This window comes from Athene cunicularia (assembly GCF_003259725.1).
Source record: "Athene cunicularia isolate RWA chromosome 6 unlocalized genomic scaffold, athCun1 chr6_part2, whole genome shotgun sequence".
NCBI classification, from domain to species: domain Eukaryota; kingdom Metazoa; phylum Chordata; class Aves; order Strigiformes; family Strigidae; genus Athene; species Athene cunicularia.
In genome coordinates, this window is record NW_020799106.1 from 7,015,019 (window position 1) to 7,031,998 (window position 16,980).

Sequence of the window (16,980 nt, forward strand, 5' to 3'; positions counted from 1 at the left end):
ACCCCCCCCCCATGCTCTTCATGCACCCTGCATGCAGCTGGAAAACCCCAAACACTGCTCACCCGTGGAGCCAGCCACTATGGCTTTCAATTTCCGTTTGTGCCTGCAAAAGAAATACAGCAAATCAGGAAAGAAAATAAGGAAGATGCTCGAAAGGAGAGGGGGACACAGATCTGCAATAACCCTGCAAACAGCCCCTGTATCTATAAGAACGGTGTGTTTGGTGGGAGGGGCACTATTAGCATTAAAACCATTATATTTTGGGGGAAGAGGAGCAATTTCCGAATCCAGGCTGAGCCCCGCCGCAGAAGGTGTTGGGAAGCTGATGCCTTCCTTTGCTTGCTGGCACTGCCAGGGCCAGGATCAGCCCCGCGGGTTCCCCTGGCCCGTGGAGACTGCAGCTCGTAGGGCAGAGCCTGGGCGTTACTCACACTGTCCGGTAGTACCAGTTCATGAGGATGAAGAGCATGGCAGCCAGGAAGAGCAGGACGGCCAGCACGATGATCGCCATCTAGGAGAGACAGAAGGGTGGTAGTGACCTCTGGCATGGAGCCGGCACTCGTTGGTGGGCACCTGCATGCATTTATTTGGGTGAAACATGTCTCCAGGCCATGACAGGCCATGGAGGACGGGAAAAGACATCGCCCCACCTGTGAGCAGCAGTCATCTCCGGCCCCAGCTGGGCTGTTACCTGCAGAGCCGAGAGGTCATCTGGGGCCCGGGTGGTGATGGCGGGCTGCACATCCAGCACATTGTAGTTCCTGAAGAGGTTCCTCAGCTGCTCCTTGTTCTCGTCTATCATCTGAATCACCCTGGGAAGAGAAGGGTTGCTTGGGCATCTTGACATTAATGAAGCTCTGCGAGGACTCAACAGGCCAGGCGATGGGCTGGGTGATGGGCAGGTGACGTACCGCTCCACGTCCAGGATGCGGTTGGTCTCTCTGTTCACCACGTGGATCAGCAGCTCTGTCTGTGCGAAGTTCACTCGACCTTTCTTGTCAACATGGAACTGGGGAGACACAGCAAGGTCTGCAGTGTGGGAGAGGTTTCTCCTCCTGGGGCATCTCCTAAGTCTGCTCTGAGGTGTGGCACGAAACCCTCAAGCCTGGCATGGGGTTGGTCTGGACCCCATCATTACACCCCAGCCTGGGGTGTACTCATCACCTTCAGAACTCAGGGATATCTATGGTTTATACAGACAGCACACCCTCAAAGGAGACCTTCCAAGCAGCATGTGGAAGGTTATCCACGCCTCAAAACAACATCAAAGGTGGATGGTTACCTGCACGTCATCTGTGTTGACGATGGCACCTGTGATGTTGGAGAGTAGGCTGATGAACTCCTCCTCGAACTGCCTAACTTTGTCAGGGATCTCATTGATGATAATTTTGACCCGCTGATCATCCCGTAGGATGTAAATCCCCACAATGGCCGTGTCATTGTGGCCCACCAGGTCAGAGGCAATGATGTCCACCACGAAGTAGCCAGGGTTGTAGGCCGTGAAGAGGTCAAAGGTTCGCAGGATCCCATCAAAGGTTCCTGGAGGAAGGTCACAAGCCCGGGACTGGTGACCCTGGCCACAGGGACATCTCTGGCCATGGCCCCATGCTCCTGTGACGCTCAGGGTACGCACCGATGCTGAAGATGTTGGCCACCTCCTCAGAGTCGTTGGAGTGCTGCTTGATATAGCGGATGCCCAAAATGTTGTACAGGACCAGGCTGTTATTGCCCACATCGGTGTCCACTGCAACCACTCTGATCAGCTCTGATCCCACCTTGGCGTCAGTGGCAACCCCTTTGAGAGAGAGATGGGACACAGACCTGGGCCTGCCCCTTCATCCAACTGGATTTTCCCTGGAGCATCTCTGGCTCCTGGTGACCCTCCAGCCCCCGGCACCACTTACCTGCTGTGTACTCTGACTTGGTGAACTGGGGGGACTGGTCATTGATGTCATCCAGAAAGATCCGCACCTCCTGAAGGGTCAGATCCCTGCTGAGGTCCCAGGACTGTGTTCTGACTGCCCGCTGGCCCCGGGGAGGGGACCAGTTCCTCTGACTGGATGCTTTGACAATGATGGAGTAGTACGGCTCCTTCTCCCTGTCCAGGTCTCGCAAGACCTGCAGCTTCCCCTCTCGGCTCAGCTGGAAGTTGCCCTCCTCATTCCCAGCTGGGTGCAGAAAGGAGTGCCCAGTTAGTCCCTTTGGTCTCAGCATTTTTGGAATGCTACCTCACCCAGTGACCCGGGCAGAAAAGCAGCAAGTTGATGATGGGAGTGATGGAAGCCTTGGTGAGGGGTGTGTGAGGGAATGCAGAACTGCCCATTCCCACCTGCTATGAAGTAGTAGACGATGGCGTTGGAACCCTCATCCGCATCCACTGCCCCAGTGACGTTCCCCACCACGGTGCCTGGCCGCGAGTGCTCGGGAACAGAGAGTGCCTGGTACTGGGGACTGTCCCTCTGCCAGAGATCCCGGGAGAAGGGAGAGTTATGAGTATTGAGGTGGCTTTAAATAAAAGCACACAGATCCCAGTGTGCTCCCCACCATGGTGATGCCCAGCGGTGTATGCTCCATCACATGTTCTCGCTGGCATCCCTGTCCCTGCATCCCCTGTGTCCCGCTCCCTCCATCCCGGTGCCTTACGGGTGGCCTGAGGAAGACGGGCTCATTGTCATCGATATCATCGAGCGCGATCTGGAGGGGCTGCATGGTCTCGTAGGCTGGCTGGCCCTGGTCACAGGCCACGATGATCAGCTGGGGAAAGGCAAAAGGGCCATCCTGGGCAAAGCCACACAGGCCAAGAGACATTTCCGAGGCAGGGACAGAGAGGACAGCTGCATGGTGGTGGATTTTTTTTGACTTAACAGGGAACTGGGAGTTGGTCCACCAGGATGCAATTCCCCGATGGTATTTGATAACCACCCAGTTCCTGTTAAGGTGTGACATCTTCATGACTGTGGCAGCTGACCCTGTCCCCACCACATCACTTGCATCCCGCCAGCTGCACACCGGACCCGCAGCCTCAAGGACTGTCCCGGCCACCCCGCAGGCGCACTGCTGCCTGGCTCACATTGTACACCGCCTGCTTCTCCCGGTCCAGCCGCATGGCCGTCTGGATCAGCCCGCTGACCGAGTCGATGCTGAAATACTCCCAGTCTTTGTTCCCTGCCCCGGTTTTCAGCAGGTTGTAGAGCACCGCTCCGTTGAGGCCCTCATCCTTGTCCGTGGCGTAGACCTCGTAGACGTTGGACCGCAGGGGGATCTCCTGCTTGCACATGTGCAGTCCCTCAGCCCCATCATTGCTCACGATCCCCCTGCTCCCCTTTCCCCTCCAAACGCCCTTGTATCTGGGTCAGCAGGCTCCCGCTGCCCAAAACCCAACTAGGGGCTGGCAACATGGAGCCATGATTCCTTTTGGCAGGGTGTCTGCTCCACGAACACGCTGGGGACTGGCTGAGCCAAGCCTGGCTTCCCAGAAAAGAGAAACATCTTAAATGTCAACATTTTGGCCCTTGTTTACAAACAGGCTCAGCACGCAGCGACTGGCTGCTTCCTTATTTTGCACACTGCCAGGGTTTCTGTTCCCCAAGGCTGCCCCAGCATCCCCTTTGCACGTATGGAGAGGGCCTGTTGACTCTCCAGTCCCATGACCCCAGCCCTCTTGATACATGTTAAATCAAGGTCTTGTTTCATCCCTGGTGGAGATGATGGAGAATGGATTTTGCCACTGGTAGTCAGGAGCTCTCCTGGGCACAGTCTCAGCGTGCCATGACCCCACTCCCTCTCGAGGGGTTTACCTCCTTGATGTGCAGGATGGTGCCATTGGGTGGGCGGACGAAGACGGGCCGATTGTCATTGATGTCGATGACATCCACGTGAAGCATAGTGGTCCCCCAGAGAGGGGGGCGTCCCTTGTCCGTGGCCACCACAGTCAGGTTGAACCTCTCATAGGACTTCAAGCGCCGCCGGGACGTGACGAGCCCAGAGTCTTTATTGATCTTGAAAGCCTCTGGGAGTAGAAAAAACACATCTCTGGCTCCCGACATTTGGCACCAGACAAATTACAACTAGAAACCAGTATACTAACTGCAGCACACCCCTCACTGGTGGGAAATCCCTGTCGAGGGATGATGCAGCAGAGCTAGCTGCCTGACGCCAGAGCTGTGGATGGTCTCAGCATTTTTAGAGCATCCCTGCCTACTGCTGCATCCCTGCCACTGGGAAGTGCCACGGGTCCTGCTCCCACGCCTGCCCTGGATGTGTTTCACCCCTGCCCAGGCCAGCTACACTTGTCAGGCCAGGGCAGTAGTCAGAGGAAGGTCAGAGGGGCCCATGGGTCTCAGGAAAATGAAGTTTCTGCCATTCGTCTCTATGTTTATGGTGGATTTTGTTTGGTTCCCATTACTCCTCAGCATGCAGAGATATAGTGGACTTCAGGCACTATCACTACTACCCACAACCTCCTAGCCCTACTTAGCTTTCCTCTAAAGTTTGCTCCAAGACACACAGAAAATCCTGCTGGGGTGGGGGATACAAGAGGATAAGCCAAGGCTGGGCTGCAGGACAAAGGCAGGCAAAGCCGTAACATGCCACGCCACAAGGAACTGGGAACAGTGGAGCAATAACGAAAGCTCCACACTTTCAGTACTGCTCCTGTGAGTGCATGCACAATCCTGCTCCAGATCAACCACAGGACATGGGATGTAGGCTTGGCCCCTACATCTCCTCCAATTGTTCCTCTTTATAACCCTCCTCGTTCGGGAGGAACCCCTCCACCGCCGGCACCTACCTGCTCCAGGGCCCTCAATGCTGTAGGTCACCACGCCGTTATCTCCTTCGTCCAGGTCAGTGGCAGTCATGGTGATCACCGACGTTCCTGCTGGCTCATTCTCATAGACGCTGGTGCTGAACTGGCTCTTGCTGAACTGGGGCCTGAAGTCGTTGATGTCCAGGACTGTGATCAGCACCTTGAACGAACCACAGCCGGCTGGGTGACAGGAGGCTGGAGACAGCCAGGCAGCCCCTGGGGGCTGTACCTCTGCCGTGACCCGCAGCTTCACTGCAGGAGCGCGGTGCCCTTCCTGCTATTCGTTCAGCTCCGCTAGCTGAATTCCTGCCTTCAACAATGGGGCCTGCCACAGCCGGGGCACCCATTCACACCAGAGCACTTGCAGACAATAGTGTCACCCTCCCCTGCCCCTCCTGTTCCGTCCCCTCCTACTGACGCACTGTCCCCATGGCACAAAGTCCCCTGCACCATCCACCCCACAGCCCCTGGGGTCATCTGCTCTTCCTTCTGCCTAATTCCTCCCTGAGCCACCAGCAAGCCCCACAGGGATGAAAGCCTGGGGGTTAACACCTTCTTGCTGGTGACCACCACAGGAGGGGTGTTGGGAGGAGGAGAGCCCTACCTGCACAGAGTTCTCCCGACGGTTACTGGAGATGTCCCCAGGGTTGTCCCTGGCCACAGCAGTGAGTGTGTAGTGATCTTTCTTCTCTCGGTCCAGGGCTGACAGAATGTAGATGTCACCCTGTAGCACACAGAGACCTTCAGGTGGGCCTTGTCTGGCAGAGCTGGTACTCAAGAAGGGGCAGAAGCTGAGGTGTGGGAGCAAGGCACAAGGTGGGACCATCTCAGCCTCTCTTCCCTTTCTGCCCTCTGTTCCAGCCAAGATTGGCTCCTTACCGTGTTGGGATTTATCCCAAACTTGCCCTCTCCATCCTGCAGGCTGTACTGGATTAGAGCAAAACGCCCAGAATCTGCATCTGTGGCCTGGACACTCAGGATGACTGTACCCAACGGCACGTCTTCAAAGACAGCTTTCTGCAAGCAAAGGGAGCAGGCAGGACCCATTGTTTCATCACCTGCTGGTTTAGCAGGCAGTAACCATGGGTGTAGGGTGGCACCCAGGGGTGGGCAGAGCTGAACCCAGAACAAGATTTTCACACAGAGTACGTTGGTGGGCTGACCATCTTCATACGGTTCAAGCACAGACAGAGGGAAGAGAAGGCATCCCTGGAGAACCCCCAGCTCTGTGCCCATCCTCACCAGGCAGGCACTGTCCAGCCCCACATGGACTTGAACCGGGGAGCCCAGCTCACCTGGTAGGATGGTTGGCTGAAAACAGGATTGTTGTCATTGATGTCCACTATCTGGAGGTATACAGGGATCTCAGCGGATCTGCGGGGAGAGCCATTGTCCGAAGCTCGGACAGTGAAGTTCAGCCACTGCACCTCCTCATAGTCCACGGTCCTGTTGGCCACGACCTTCCCTAGAGGATGGAAGATCCTGAAATGAGAAACCTGCCCCGGGCCACCGACCTGCCCCAGACTCCCATCTCCCCAGGCCACCGACCAGCTGACTGGTCTTCAAGGCAGGCGTAGCCTTCCGGGGAGAGGTTCAGCAGCTCGTAGGTGATCTGCCCATTAGCCCCTTTGTCTGGATCCACCGCTGAGATGGAGATGAGTGTGGTGCCCTGTGTAGCTCCCTCCAGAATCCTCTCGGTGAAATAGGTGACCCCGAAGGGGCGGAAGCGGGGCGTGTTGTCATTGACATCCAGGACATTGATGGTCAGCTTGGCTGTGGCCGTGATGGAGACCACAGGGGATGAGACGAGGAAGATGACAAGTGAGAAAGAGAAGAGAAGGAAGGATGGGAGAAAAGAGGGTTGTAAAGATACAAGCATGAAACCCCAAGAAAGCCAACTAAATGGAGCTGGTTCATCAAGAGAAACAGCAATATTCAGCAAAGCTGCTATGTCCTGTGAACTGGCTGTGGGACAGCCTCACCCACTCCTCATCTGTGTGTGCTTTCTCACACATGGGCCTGTGTTTACCAGGAGCAGGGTGGCAAGACATGATGGGGATGGTAATGAAGAAATGGGTGTCTCCCGTGGTACAGTTATGGGTACACGGTCCTCTCCATCCCCACTGCAGCCCTGGGGTGTTCGGGCCATTCGCTAAAGGAGGGCTCAGAGGAGAACCTGAACCTGATGAGATCTGGTCCAGGACTGCGGGAGAGCTGCTGGCTACCCAGAAGCTGCACTGGTGCTTGGGAAAGGCTGTGCCAGCCCCTGGCAGCTGCCAGCCCTGGGCCCATGCTCCCCGAGTAGAGCCCACGCTTACCGTTGGGCACGCTGACTGAGCGGTCGATGACTTCGCTGGCGTTGTCGTGGACAGAGATGGTGACCTCGTAGGTGGCCACCAGTTCCCGATTGAGGGGAGTTTTGATCTTCACAGCTCCTGGGAAGCCCAAAAAGATGGGGGTCACAGGCTGTGCCTGCGCCCCTGCCCCAAGGATCCTTGGCAGACCAGTCCATACCAGCCGACTGCCTCACCCTCTGCTGCACTTGCTCTCCTGCCTCTCTCCAAAGGCTAAATGGGGAAAACACTTGATAGCTACAGGAGGAAACAACTTCTCTCACCCTGCTCTCCATCTCCTGCCTTCCTGCCTGCTCTGCCCTGCCCAGCTAACAGGTTCTCACACTGCCCCAGCCAGAGTAAGGGCTTGGGCTGTGCAGATGAGAAGGGTTTGGGAGCAACTGCTGCTGCTCCCCTGCATGACCCCATGCACCTTCGCTCAGCATCTGGGTGTCTTTAAGAGTCTTGTGCTGTATCCTTTCCAAGAAGGAAGTTTTTCTTTCCTGGATCAGCTCCGGGCTTCCAAAACAGATGCAGGCAGCTCCTGGCCCTCCTTCCCTGAGGACAGAGCCCACCATCTACCATGGAGTCCCCGCCTTCTCCCCCACGTGAGGGTGCCCAAGTCCAGTCTGCCAAGGCTGAGCAGCCCCCGGCCCACAGTGGGACTGGCTGTGATGGAGATGGGTGACATGGAGGGAGGCAACGGATGGCACAGAAAGAGAAACGAGCACACACACAGAGACAAACCTGGTGGGCTAAGAGCCAGAAAGGAAAGAAAAGGGTTAGTTAAGTCAGTTGGCCGGGGTAGAGAGGACAGGGCAGGGTAAGACAGGGCAGCTGGAGGAGGACTGCGGGGAGGCAGGAGGGGTGCATCATCTACCCATGCCTTAGACACCTACCTCCAGGCAGAGAAGAAGAAGAAGCAGAAGCGAAGAGAGGGGTCCGCGCTGCCCGCGCCGCCCATCCCGCTCTCCTACCTGTCCTAAAATCCACCGCAAATGCTCCCTGCTGTTCCGGCACTAGTGCATCCGTGTCGTCGCGAGCCACGATCTCCAGCAGGTAGTACTCCAGGCGAGGGTTGAGGTCCCGGTCGATGGCAGTCACCTCGGCTACCACGGTGCCAGGGGCGGCTGACTCGGGGACGCTGACTGTCTGGATGGGGTTGATGAACTCGGGCCGGCAGTCGTTGACGTCGTCGATGAAGAGGCTGACAGTGGCAGTGCCTGAGAGCGCTGGAGTGCCCTGGTCCACAGCCACCACCGTCAGGCGGTAGGCAGCCCGCTCCTCCCGGTCGATGGTGATGTTGGCCACGCGGATCACCCCAGTAGCAGCGTCAATCAGGAACCTGTCCTGGCCACCACCCTCGATCCGGTAATCCAGCTGCTGGTTGAGGCCACTGTCGGCATCTGTGGCCATCACCTGGACAACAGAGAAGCCTGGAAAGGAGGGGACAGCTCTCTCAAGTCAGTGTTGGGGGGCAGCAGCAACAAGTCCCCAGTCCCAAGGTAAATACTGTCCAGGAACGTGGGTAGCCCCAATTCCAAAATTTTCCCTTCAACGTCACCCTGCCAACCCTGACACTCGGACCTGGATCTTCACAGTCCCAGGGGGACACCCAGATCTCCCCATTGCCCTCCCTCACATCCAGTCCTGTCCCTCTCCTGACCTGGGGGGCTGTTTTCCCGCAGCCACGCTGTGATGGATGCCGGCTGGAAGATGGGGCGGTTGTCATTGTCATCCAGGATGGTCACTGCCAGGCCGGCAGTGCTGTTCAGCCCCCCTATGTCACGAGCAACCAGGGTGAACTCCAGGCGAGGGTCCAGCAAAGCCTCTCGGTCTATCACGCTACCAGGCTTCACTGAAACAACACCTAGAGAAGGGGAAAAGCCCAGTCACATACCCCATGGCTGCCTGGTGGCCCCAGGCTGGGGCCGCGCTGAGACACCCCACCTGTCCTGTTGTCGATAACAAAGAAGTCCGGGGATGCCTCCAGGAGCTGGTAGGTCACCACAGCATTGCTGCCCTGGTCACTGTCCAGAGCTAGGATGGGTCCGTTGAGCACTGTGACCAGAGTCCCTGGATGGGATGATAAGGGTTAGGGAGGTTGGCATCCCTCTGCAGAGCCCCCCCCATCCCCTTCCCGCCCTGGGGACACATGAGGGACAACAATGAATGGATGGAGGAGGTGACAGAGTGGGGCCTCGCAGGGAACGAGGCAGTGGGGGGGCAGCTGCTGCAGCCTTGCAGACCGACTCACGAGGCCCAGGTGAGGCGGTGGGACGTCCGGCTAAAAACAAACAGACAGACACATCTGTCAGATGGGTGGCACCAGCACCCTTTCACTGAGGGCATCACCTGGAGGCACCCAAACCCTTTGCCTGGGATATCCCTCGATGGCAGGACAGGGAGGTACCTGAGGTCTTGAAGCACGGAGCGATTTAAATGTCAGGAAGACAAACCCCTCCCCCAAAATCTAGCTCTTTGGCTGGGGAATGTCTACCTGGACAGACTGTATTGTTTTATCTCTAACCCCTGGAGCAAAGTGGCTCCAGGTGCTGGTGATGGAGAGGTGGCACCCCCTCCCCTGCAGGGTCGTTGGGCAGGTTGGTGCCCTCAAGCTGCCCCCAGGGCTCAGCTCAGGCCATGGGCACCCCTTGCTGTCTGCAATTGAATAATTCCCAAATGGGGCCGATTTATCACAGGGTTGTGCCTGACCTGTGTCAGGAAGGGCTTCCATCAGCAGCATGGACCAAAGCTACAGTCTCCTCAAGACTGACCTCCCCAGGCAGTCGGCAGGAGCCCCTCATACTCAGCATCCTCGTCCCACTGACCTGCAGCCTTTCCCTGCTCAGCATCGTGTCTCCTCCATGACAGCCAGGACACACCTCCCCTTGCCTGCCCCCAAAGGGAGTCTCCAGGAGCCATGAAAGGAAGTGAAGGGAGACCTACCTGGGGGTGAATTCTCCATCACCTCAGCCTGATAGGAGCTCTGGGTGAAGAGGGGGCGGTTGTCATTCTCATCCGCTATGGAAATGACCAGCAGGTCAAAATCCTAAAGGAAAACAGGGACAAGAGGGTGATGACCGCAACGTCCTTTCCTTGAGCTCACCTCCTGCCTCTCCCACCTCCATCTTGGTGTTGGTCAAAGCTGGAGCCTTGTGCAACCATGATGCTGTGCTCCCTGGACCACTCTGGAGGGTCTGCAGGGACCCTCACCCTGGGACTGATCATCCCTTCCCAGCCTGTACCCTGAAGGGTGATGTGTGGGACATCTTGGCAGGGCCTAAAGATGCTCCGCTGTCACTGTGACTGTCCAACTCTCCAGCTCAAGTTTGTTCCACCTTCCTTGACATCTACTGCTGTTGCATGGAGTCAACGTACAGTGTTGGACTTGCCCTAAATCCTACTGGTCCTGTTCTCTGCTGGGGAAGGTGTTGCAGCCCCCTCCTTATGACCCCCAGATGCTTTTGAAGGACAAGGCTGCTACTGGAAATGCCGTGGGTAAAGGCACTGCCTGGTTTTGGCCACAGCTGGAACCCCTTCTCCCATTCGCCCTGCCTCCTTGTCGCTGGAGGCCCCAGCAGTGTCTGTAATTACCCGCCTGGCATTGCGTATGTTCTCGGGGTTGTCCTTCACCGTGATGGTCAGCCTGTATTCTGCCACCCGCTCCCTGTCCAGTGGGCGGTTTACGTAGACGATGCCGCTCTACCGAGAAAAAAGGGAAGAAATAGGTACAAGGGACATGAGTGAGTGACACTACACCTGGGGCATCTCCTTACAGGGCAAGGATGCCAGATGGCACCCATGAGTGCCCAGGGAAGGCAGGGCTCTGGGGCCAGGGGTGCCCACCCTCCGTGTCCCGGCATCCCACCCCCCCAGGGGCATACGGTGCTGTTGATGTAAAAGGCATTCTCCGTGTTGCCAGCCGTTATGTCGAAGGTCAGGAGGGCATTTGGCCCCTTGTCTGCGTCCCGAGCGAGGACACGGGTGACGAAGCTGGACACAGGGGCGTTCTCGCTGAGGGTGAGGTTCATCGGGAGGTTGAGGAGCACAGGGTCATTGTCATTGATGTCCAGCACGCGGATGCCCACTAGGATCTGCCAGGGAGAGAAGTGGTGCAGGCATGTGGCACCTATTTCCAGCCCTCCCATCTTTTTTTTGCCCCTCCAGGCAAGAGATGGGCTTCCCCAGTCAGCCCACTACAGTCTGGGGGAGGAAAGCATCAAGGATGAGGGGAAGGAGGAGTAAGAGAGGAGAGTGAAGGCAGAACCAGGAGGAAGGAGCTGGGGATGGAGAATGGCAGCCCACAGCGCCCCATGCCACCCCAGGGGACTCACTGTAGAGCTGAGGGGGGGCACCCCCCGGTCACGGGCAGCGATGGTGAGGTTATAGAAGGGGATGTTCTCACGGTCCAGCTCAGCATCCTTCCGCACCCGCAGCTCCCCTTCCACTGGAGAGATCACAAACTCCCCTGCCAGAGACAGCGGGGCCCTGGCTCGCACCGTGCTGCTGTGAATGGCCCAGCTCCCCAGGGGAACGGCTTGGTTTGGAGCCAGGCACAGGCACCACGGCAGGTCTGAGGTCAAAACCATCCCCATTACTGCAGATACGGGAGGACTGGCTGCCAGGGACTATCCTGGGATGTACCCCCAGGTACCAGCAGGAGCAGGGGATGGGTTGAGTGGTCAAAGAGGTGCTTATGCCCTTGCTGGGCCTTTCTGAAGATGCCAACAGCCCGCCAAGCACTTGCCCATGCCCCACGATGGCCAGAGCAGGGTGGGCTACATGGCATGGACTCCCTCCGAGCTGAGGTCTGTAGCCTGGAAAAGCTTTGCAGCAAGGTCAGCTGGGAGATGGGGCTGGGCTCTGCCTTCCAGACACCCTAAAGTCACAGAGGGACAGCCCTATGTGCTCATGGTTAGGGATGCCCATGGCTCCTCTGCCACCTGCTCCGGGATGCTGGTGGGGCTGGAGCTTTAGCTTCACCACAGGTTGCAGAGCAGCTCAGTCCCCAAATGCCCTGAAAACCCGATGGGGGCGAGGGGATGGGGCTGTGCGCTTGCAGCTCTCGGTTTCCTTCTGTGGTCTGTTTTTTGCCTTTTTAATTTTTTTGCCTTTGTGGTTTAGCAGATTTCTCCCCGCCCTTGCACAAGCTCCAGCTACCCCTTGGCGACGAAAAGGTTAAGTTTCCTGTTGCTCAAAACAGGATTTCCTGGTGTCGAAAGACTAAATTCGCAGAAGCGCTGGGAGGGAGGATGGCTTTGCTGAAACGCTCCTGCCCACACTCCCCGCAAGCCAGGTTCCTCCATGGGGCAGCCAGAAGGAGAGGTGATGCCCCCACGTCCCCGCTCACCCAGGGGGTCCCCGGCGATGATGCTGTACTCCACTTGCCCGCTGGGTCCTGAGTCGCCGTCGTGGGCCAGGAAGGTCCAGACACGCGGGCCAGGCTGCCCTTCCGTGACGTCGAAGGGACCCTCGTAGGGCCGTGGGAAGGTGGGACAGTTGTCATTGATGTCGTTGAGGTTCACCAGCACCTGTGGTCAGGGGAAGAGGGTGGAAGGCAGTGAGAGGAGAGGGATGGAAGGGGAGACCAACCTGCTGGCCATGAGTGGCGGGAAGTGATGGATGGGTGACATTGTGAAATACTTCCCATATTTCTGTCTTTGCTCTGTTCACCAAACATCCAGATCACAGTTCAGAGACTCAAACCGATCATGCCCATCCTACAGTAACTCCAGACACACACACATGGGGCCCTTTTCAACCTCTGAGCCACACACCATGACGGAGAAGTCAATGTAAAAGCCAAATGTTTTCCACATTCACATCCTGAATCCCAAGCTGCATAGACAAGAACCATATACATGGGTTTAGCCACCAAAGCCATGAGTTTGGAGAGACCTGATCTCTGCAGACAGCTGCACACTTGCTCACTCCTTTTCCTCCACTGAGGGCTTCGTTCCTAATGCTGAGTAAACTTTAAAAAACCTACAGCTTGTATCCTTATTCCAACACAAAACACCACCAATGCTGTTGGCACATTTCCCTTCTTATGACAGACTGGCTAGAGATCAATCCTACAGATCTCACAATGGGGAAGTATCAACAATTTTAGAACAGAGTCCACCATGGGGATCCAACGACCTTGAGTCTTACTTTTTAACTGAGTCACACTATGCAGAGGACATTTATACTATAATGCAAAGAGGGTTAGCCCTCAGAGAACTTGCACAGCAGAGAAACCCTGACTGAGAAAAGTCTCCAGTGGCTAATAAAAGGTTAATCTTTGGTCATACAGGTGGTTACAAGGAATCTACTGAAAATGAGGAGCCTTCTGACCTCCTGGGTTAAAGGATAGTAAATTCCATCAGATGGACATTTGTTACTGGCTAAATCTCATCTTCACAGAACGGTAGTATATCTGAGTCTCTGCTCCATTTCCTAGCAGTGGAGAAAACAAACACTGGCACACCTTATCAGGGTGAAGGATTTCCCATCACTCGGGATCTTAAGTAATCACTAAAACTCCTCCTAAAAGCTACATTTTCAGACGGTGCTGGCACAAACTCCCTGGGCTGAGTAGGGAGAGTGTTTTCTATCCCTTCAAGCTTTGGTACTTATTGCTGAAGGGGTTTCCAAATTCATGTCTCTGCTTGGGCCAAGAGCAGGGAACGCTCTGCCTTTGCCTGCAGCACGCCAGCAGCCGCCGCCTTCCCTGCTGGCAGTTAAACCCCAGGTCTCGAGGTTTCCGCTGCACTTTTCCTGGGCCAGAAGGCATCTCTAGCAATATCAGATGTACACATCTGAAGTCTTCCCATCTGCCCAAGTGTGCAGCACAGTGCTGCCAGGCTTGCAGGGACAGATTTTTTATCCATGGAAATCTCCCACACTGGTATCTCCCTTTCAGTTTCTCTTTTTTCCTTTCCCTAAGACAAGAACTTATCTCCTTTTGGGGGACTACAGAATCCTTGGCTGGATCCACAACAGGGAACGACGGCAGAAGATCTAACTGATCTCTTTCACTTACAGACCCCAAAATCAGCCTGGGCATGGACAACATCCACCATACAACCTGTCAAATTTTGGTTTCGGTCACAAAAATAATCTGTGTTATTCTACTTCTGCAAAGCATTTGCTTTGGAGTTGATAGTCTGCCCTCCCCCCACTTTGAGCAGTGCACTGAGTTCCGGTCACCACGGTCCAGGAGAAATCGAAGAGGTATAGAGAGAAGCAACAAAAATGACTAGAGGCTTTAAATAACATCTGTACAAAGAAAGAAAAAGGAATTTTAAAAGCAGATAAATAATCTGAAAAGATAAAGATGAAGCAGAAATTAATGCTTTTAGCAGTGCTTTACTATCTACTGTGCCTTCAAGCAAGAAGAACCAAGAGGACATCTAAAGCTAATACAATTCAACTTAAAAGCAATTGCAGGAATTTCTTGTTTGTGTCTTTGCAGCACCAAATAATTGGGCTAATTAACCCACAATGTCCCTGGTTTGGCCTCCCTGCGAGGGAGCTGGGGGGGACAGCAACTGGGCGAAGTGGCTGCTGGTGGAAAAAGCAACTGGTGACCACTGCAAAGATGTGAAACTGCTCTCATGAGGGGGAACTCCTCAACCCTGAAGAGGCTGACAGTGTCACCACCCCGTCAGCAGCTCCCTACCGTGGCAGTCGATGTCAGCCGGCGCGAGATGATGGGGCACTGGTCAGTGGCGGTGACGACCAAGGTGTAACGCCCGTGGCTGATCTCATAGTCCAGCTCCTTCACAGTGCGGATCTGTCCCTGTAAGGTGAGGGGAGAGTGGTCAGGAGTGAAGGGAGTGGGACAGGGACATGTCCGGGATGGGGCCGGCATCCTTACTGACCGTGGCACTGTCGATGTGGAAGGTACCCAAAATATTGCCTTCGGTGATGGCATACGTAACCGTGCCGTTGGGTCCCTCATCCCGGTCCAGAGCCTGCACCGTGATGAGGGTGGCATTGAGCGTGTCAGGACCTTCGTCGAGGGTCACCTCATACAGCTGTTGCCGGAAAGTGGGAGCATTGTCGTTCTCGTCCAGGATGGTGACATACACTGTGGTGGTGGCCTGCAGGACATGGGGACGTTGTGTTAAGCACCACAGAGGGATTGGCTCTGCAATCGCTGGAGCTGGCTGGAGAAGGCTTGACCTGTCAAGGTCAATGACCAGCCTGGGCTCAACCTTGCCAAGAAATACAAGCGGGACACAGAGATCAAAATTAAATGAGCCGTGGCTGCAGACACATCTCCAGGTAACGGTTGGGTACAGAGATAAAAGTACAGAGATTAAATCACACGCTTGTTCCCAAGCAAAGCATGTCTCTGTGGGATCTCTCTCATTTTCATCCAGTTTTTACCACTGTTGGTAGTACCAGAGAGCAGCCCTTGGCAGAGGGAAAGCCAGAGGCTGAACCCCATCGTGCCTTGCTGCCTTTGGACAAAGCACGTGTGAGTCTTCACCTTGACATTGGGGTCACCTTGGTTGCTATTACAGGGGGGTGGCAATGTGGTAGGATGGAAAATACCTGGAGATGATGCTGCCATGGCTCAGGGGAGGAACAAAAATAAGCATTTTGGACAACTGGCCTGACCTCCTGTGGGTCCCACCACCTCTATGCTGACCACAGTTTCACTCCGGGCCGGACTCAGCCTGTCCTGACCCTCTTCCAGCTGTATCTGACCCTGCACAGGCCCTTGGGTGTCTTTACTGGAGGCTGTTTTCTGGGTGTGTCACCATGGGGGCACACCTGGGGACAGGGAGGCAACAAGAACATGCCACCCTGCCTAAGGGCTCAACTCAGAGGGGGGCGTGTCGGGATGATAAACCATTTTCTTGGAGTCTCTGGACTTTGTGCCTACACCTTCACCCAGCAACGAGTTTATTCCAGCCAGACAAGGGTTACATCTTTGACGTGATGATCACAAACGTGTTGTTTGCTGTAAAAACCACAAAGCCACAGTGTAATTATCTACTTTTCTGTTCCACTGCATGCTCCAGGTTCAGAGCAGGTTAGCAGCAAAGTTTTGTGCAGTTTGCAAACCTCCAGGCTCCACTTCCCAGGGAACACCGTTTTGAATCGAGGTGGCCCTCAGCCGCAGCTGGAGATTTTGTTGATGCCTTTTGAATTCGAAGCGAAGCTCCAGGAGGAGTTAATGTGAGTCAGCCCACAGTGCTGCTTTGCTATTCGAGGGCAGAGTAAAGGTCTCCCCCTGTGTAAACGGGCTGCGGGAGGGGGATCTTTTTCTCCCCTTTTTTGGGGAGAAAGCTCCATTCCCTTCCCTGAGCCGGCGCTGCTTCGAGTTACGCTTCCCTGTACCTGTCCCCTGTTCATCCCAGGAGGATTGCTGCTTGCCTGATCCTCACAAACATGGAAAAAACAGTAATTACAAGCAAAGTGCACTTTAATCAAGCAAGCTGGACTTTGGCCCCAAGGGATTCTTCGCTCCTGCCCGGGAAGGAATGGTGACCAGCACCCAGCCCCTCGTGGCTGAGCACCCGTATGTCCCCCAGAACGGTGAGCATCCTCCTTAACTACCTCTTGTGCACCCCAAACCCCCACGCAGGGGATCCGGCTTGCTCTAAGCTAACCCTGCAGTGCTTTGAGGAAAAAACCCAGCAGCTGCACCCGCTGCCCCACCGGGTGGGGACGGAGGCATCGCCCGCCGGCGGGGTGCCCGGTTGGGGTGCAGCCCGCAGCTCCCTGCCGCATCTCACCTCCTGGGGGTGCTCGCAGTTCTCTCCATTGCTGCGTGTAATATCTCAATGAAATTTCCTGTGTGTGCGAGTCCGGCTGCCGCTGCGGGGCTGCTCAGAGCTT

The 16,980-nt window shown here is 55.7% G+C and overlaps 1 protein-coding gene across 5 annotated transcripts in view; it reads right to left on the bottom strand.

Annotated features, from left to right (window-relative positions):
- The window catches only part of CDH23 (cadherin related 23), a 203,146-nt gene that overhangs the window by 3,052 nt on the left and 183,114 nt on the right, over positions 1–16,980 (bottom strand). For 2 of the 5 annotated variants that reach the window (XM_026851851.1, XM_026851850.1), the window contains exons 37-63: positions 15,009–15,230; positions 14,807–14,926; positions 12,494–12,674; positions 11,478–11,611; positions 11,028–11,237; positions 10,738–10,845; positions 10,090–10,192; positions 9,091–9,216; positions 8,807–9,010; positions 8,118–8,576; positions 7,126–7,242; positions 6,356–6,580; positions 6,103–6,272; positions 5,687–5,824; positions 5,412–5,531; positions 4,790–4,967; positions 3,798–4,009; positions 3,071–3,265; positions 2,644–2,754; positions 2,330–2,459; positions 1,905–2,168; positions 1,634–1,795; positions 1,283–1,539; positions 912–1,009; positions 692–812; positions 432–511; positions 63–103 (exon numbers count right to left, since the gene is read on the bottom strand). In XM_026851851.1, coding sequence (XP_026707652.1) covers positions 63–103; positions 432–511; positions 692–812; positions 912–1,009; positions 1,283–1,539; positions 1,634–1,795; positions 1,905–2,168; positions 2,330–2,459; positions 2,644–2,754; positions 3,071–3,265; positions 3,798–4,009; positions 4,790–4,967; positions 5,412–5,531; positions 5,687–5,824; positions 6,103–6,272; positions 6,356–6,580; positions 7,126–7,242; positions 8,118–8,576; positions 8,807–9,010; positions 9,091–9,216; positions 10,090–10,192; positions 10,738–10,845; positions 11,028–11,237; positions 11,478–11,611; positions 12,494–12,674; positions 14,807–14,926; positions 15,009–15,230 — 4,486 coding nt within the window. Of the gene's footprint in view, positions 1–62; positions 104–431; positions 512–691; positions 813–911; positions 1,010–1,282; positions 1,540–1,633; positions 1,796–1,904; positions 2,169–2,329; positions 2,460–2,643; positions 2,755–3,070; positions 3,266–3,797; positions 4,010–4,789; positions 4,968–5,411; positions 5,532–5,686; positions 5,825–6,102; positions 6,273–6,355; positions 6,581–7,125; positions 7,243–8,117; positions 8,577–8,806; positions 9,011–9,090; positions 9,217–10,089; positions 10,193–10,737; positions 10,846–10,989; positions 11,238–11,477; positions 11,612–12,493; positions 12,675–14,806; positions 14,927–15,008; positions 15,231–16,980 lie in introns of those variants that run through there. The other 3 variants (XM_026851852.1, XM_026851853.1, XR_003398737.1) reach the window with 3 other exon arrangements.